The sequence below is a fragment of the Notothenia coriiceps genome, unplaced genomic scaffold, assembly GCF_000735185.1.
Source record: "Notothenia coriiceps isolate Sejong01 unplaced genomic scaffold, NC01 NC01_scaffold00026772, whole genome shotgun sequence".
NCBI lineage: Eukaryota > Metazoa > Chordata > Actinopteri > Perciformes > Nototheniidae > Notothenia > Notothenia coriiceps.
The window spans coordinates 1-3,666 of NW_011359473.1; the positions used below are offsets into that span (position 1 = coordinate 1).

Here is a 3,666-nt window from a genome sequence, read left to right on the forward strand (position 1 = left end):
CACAAAAAGACAACAACAGCAACAACATAATGTGAGGTAATCATATTTTTCACAAAACGAAGACCGCACCATAGGGAAGCTTAACGTCTGTTTAATCAAAAATAAGGAACAGGGAGAGGCTTGCAAAACTCTGGGAGTTGAGACTCAGGTGCAGGGTGAGGGTCTCATTGCAGGTCTTCAGGCTCCATTGAATCCCCCTGGGGTTCTTGCGCTGAGAGAGGGAGACAGGAGAAAGGGTTAAATACATCTAGCAACCTACAGTATAGGATGGGAAATTGCTGACCTATTTGAAACTTACCTTGTGTTTTCACTCTCACTTAAGTCCCTCTCCCTTTGCCATCAATCCAAAATCAGCTGAGCTGCAACATAATACAGACAGGTAATAATCAACAGAATCCCAAGGACATCATATGGCTCTGCTAAAAACACTCACCCATAAGTTACGTTTTTGTTTACTGTTTGGAGGTCTCAAATATGCACGTGTATGATAAATCCATATCAATAGCGATGTATCACACAAATAGCTCTCTTCCTTATTATTGTGTAACGTGAACTATATTATACTAGCTTGAATTCTAAAATGGATATCCTCATTTCATCATCTCCACCCACTACAATTACACACGCCCCAATGTTATATTTAACTAATATTTAACTCCCTCCACCCCGGATAAAAGCACGTTAAGAAGCCCCTTTTCTCTAATTCCACAACGTTGGGTTGAAATAACATTAGGAGAACGTATTAATAGGCTGTTCGTGGTTAACGTGTGTTGCTAACTTTATCCGGAATTCTAGCCTAATCTGTTATCTGTAAACGTAAATCAGTAGATTTAGGGATAATCCACTAACATCCTTTAATACACATGTTAATTTGACTCAGATGTGCTGATAATCCGCAATATAAATCTTTAAACGTCTTCTTACCTTTAAAAGTTCAACACGAACGGTCTATTATGCTGCAACTCTACTGCGCTGCTAGCCGCAGATAGCCCCGCAAGTCAGCGGCAAGCTAACTTCCGGGGAACTATTGAGAGCTCCACGATCCGCAATTGCTGTAAAAAAACTGGTCCATTGGAGTGAACGGAGATGTCGTAACTCTTCTATCTATATGGCGCTGGGTAGTGACAGTGACAACATCAATCAATCTGTTCCACGTAGCGCGCCCCCTAGAGGCCTGGAGCACTTCCGGAATGTTTTTTTTGGGGTGTGTTTTGGGATTTGTATGTGCTTTGGACTTTGCATATCGTTTTGGTATTTGCAGCGTTTTTTTGTTGCGTTTTTTTTCGGGGTTCGTGTGTTGTATTTAGTTTGCATCATTTCTGTAAATGCAGCGTTTTTTGGTTGTATTTGTTTTCAGGATTTGTTTGTTTTTCATTTCAGGATTTGCAGCTGTTTCCTGCTAATGTATGCGTTTTTGGCCGTTGTTCCGCGTTTGCACCTGCCAGCCACCATACAATTGTGATTGCTACAAACATCTGGGATCTTAACAATTATCTTTTCTTTGAACTGAACTTTGCATATCGTGAACTGTACTGTACTTTACTATTATTTTGGTTTACACTGACTGTGTTTTTGCTGGCCCAGTCCTCATATCCTGTAGGGTATGTTATTTAAAAAAAAAAGTTACTGAAAGCTCCTGAAGAACTCGCATCAAAGGAGGCCGTTCTTGTGCGTCACTCTTATCTAGTCAAATCAGCGAGCTCCGTGTATCAGAACGCGGAGGGTTCACAGGTCATGGGTTTCCTTTCCTCCTTCCAACGAAAGAGGAAGATGGCGGCCGCAGGCAGCGACGGAACAGGTTTAGCAGTCAGATAATACCGAAGAGTAGGGCGCCTTTAAGACGTCACTTTCAGGGAACACGCACACTAATGGCGCTGCTGTATGGCTTGTTATGGAGGCTCTTGCTCTTTCTGGTCCACATAAACAGGGCGCTGGTCTCCTGGCTCCGTGTCCGGCTTCGGAGCTGGAAGGGTCGGCTTTGGGAGCGGGTGATGGCCGCTTTGCTCCTGCCGGTAGCCCTGGCCGGGGTCCCCGACCCCCAGAGGAAGGTAAACCAGGACCCTGATGCTAACGCTAACCCGGTAACTGGAAACCGCAATGCCGTGCGTCGGTCCCGCTGGCTGTCTGACGGCAGGTCTCTGGAGAATCTGCCGGTCCACATCGGCCTGTTGGTGGCGGAAGAAGAGCCCAGCTACACGGACATAGCAAACCTGGCAGTGTGGTGCATGGCTGTCGGGATATCTTATGTCAGCGTCTATGATAACCACGGTAAAAACCCTGAACGCTTCACCCCATACTAACCGCCTCTGTCGCTGTCTCTGATGGCTGGCCTAATAAAGGCTCAACGCTATTTAATTTACCATTCAAAAATACATATGTATATTTTGACTGATGCAGGAGATGTCACACTCACTTTCCATCCCCTTAACTTAAATGTTGATTGAATACGTAAATCATATTTCAACTGAGCATATTTTATTCAAGTGGATTAAAGGTCCTCACTTCCCAGTCTCATTTCACCCCTTTCATGTGACTGTATGGTTATATTGGAATGTTCCACATTATGCCCTTTCAGTTCTAAAGTTAGGCTGAGACTTTTCTCATTCATTATTTAGTCTCTGAGAAAACATGGATGACACTGTGTATTATTTGGCCAATTCTGCTTGAAATATGATACTCGTTTTTTCCGGTCATATTTTATCTTGGTTAAATCTGGAACCCGGTGTTATTCCAACCCTTCTAGCTGTCAGGACATTATCCCAGTTTGAACTTAAACAGTGTTGCTCAATCAGCTGGGCTAACACTGAAAACACACTAATAACCACACACACTTATTACACTGGTTTATATTCTGAGAGCAAATGATGCACATTGATCATGTAAACTCCCGCTTTATTACTTTGTCCTTTTGAATATCTATATTCTCCTGAAACATAGCCCTGTTCTGTCGCTGTCTTATCTTTTCACACTGATGCATCTCTCTCAGGGAACCAAATCTGAACAAGGTACAAGTCCTGGAGACTTGGAGTCAGTTTTGCACATTTTAAGCCCTTTTTTTCTGATTTCAGATGCACAGGAGACGAACATTAAGTTAAGCACTTAAATGATTTTATAGGAGCTGTTACTAAGATTTGTTACATTATGAAAGAAATAAAACAGCAGCTAGAGTCAAAGCTCAAATGTCTCTTTCTCCACTCCAATTGTAATAAGAACATTCCTTGTTTTTTTCACCCTGGTTTGAATGATGTACTTATCAGCCACATTGGTTTCTTCACTCAGGCATTTTTCAGAAGAACAACTCTCGTCTGTTGGAGGAGATAGTAAGGCAGCAGCAGGACTTGATGGGTGTCGACGGATCCAAATGCGATGTGGAGTTTCTTAGCCAGGGAAGTGACAAACACCAGCACCATGGTAAGGACTCTCCTTTTTCACTCAGTACGTTTAAAAGTATATGTTCTTAAGTAAAATGTCAAGAATCATCATGTTAATCACATAGCTATCATATGCCTAAAACAGTCCTGATGCTCTTCTTGGTTATCATTAGGGGTGTAACGGTACACGTGTGTACCGAAGTGTACCGAACGAATATAACGTTAAACGTAAAAAATTGAGAACGTGAACAACTTATTGGAAGTAATCTCAGGTGCTGCGTCGCAGCATTCAGAG

The 3,666-nt window shown here is 42.6% G+C and overlaps 1 protein-coding gene across 1 annotated transcript; it reads left to right on the forward strand.

Moving 5' to 3' along the window:
• Nucleotides 1-1,545: 1,545 nt before the first annotated feature.
• On the forward strand, nucleotides 1,546-3,435 carry LOC104957329 (NUS1 dehydrodolichyl diphosphate synthase subunit; the record flags this gene model as incomplete). The annotated part of the gene is made up of 2 exons (XM_010784951.1): nucleotides 1,546-2,268; nucleotides 3,280-3,435. Coding segments are annotated over exons 1-2 (556 nt in total), but the record flags the coding sequence as incomplete, so codon positions are not given.
• Between the last annotated feature and the right edge of the window lie 231 nt (nucleotides 3,436-3,666).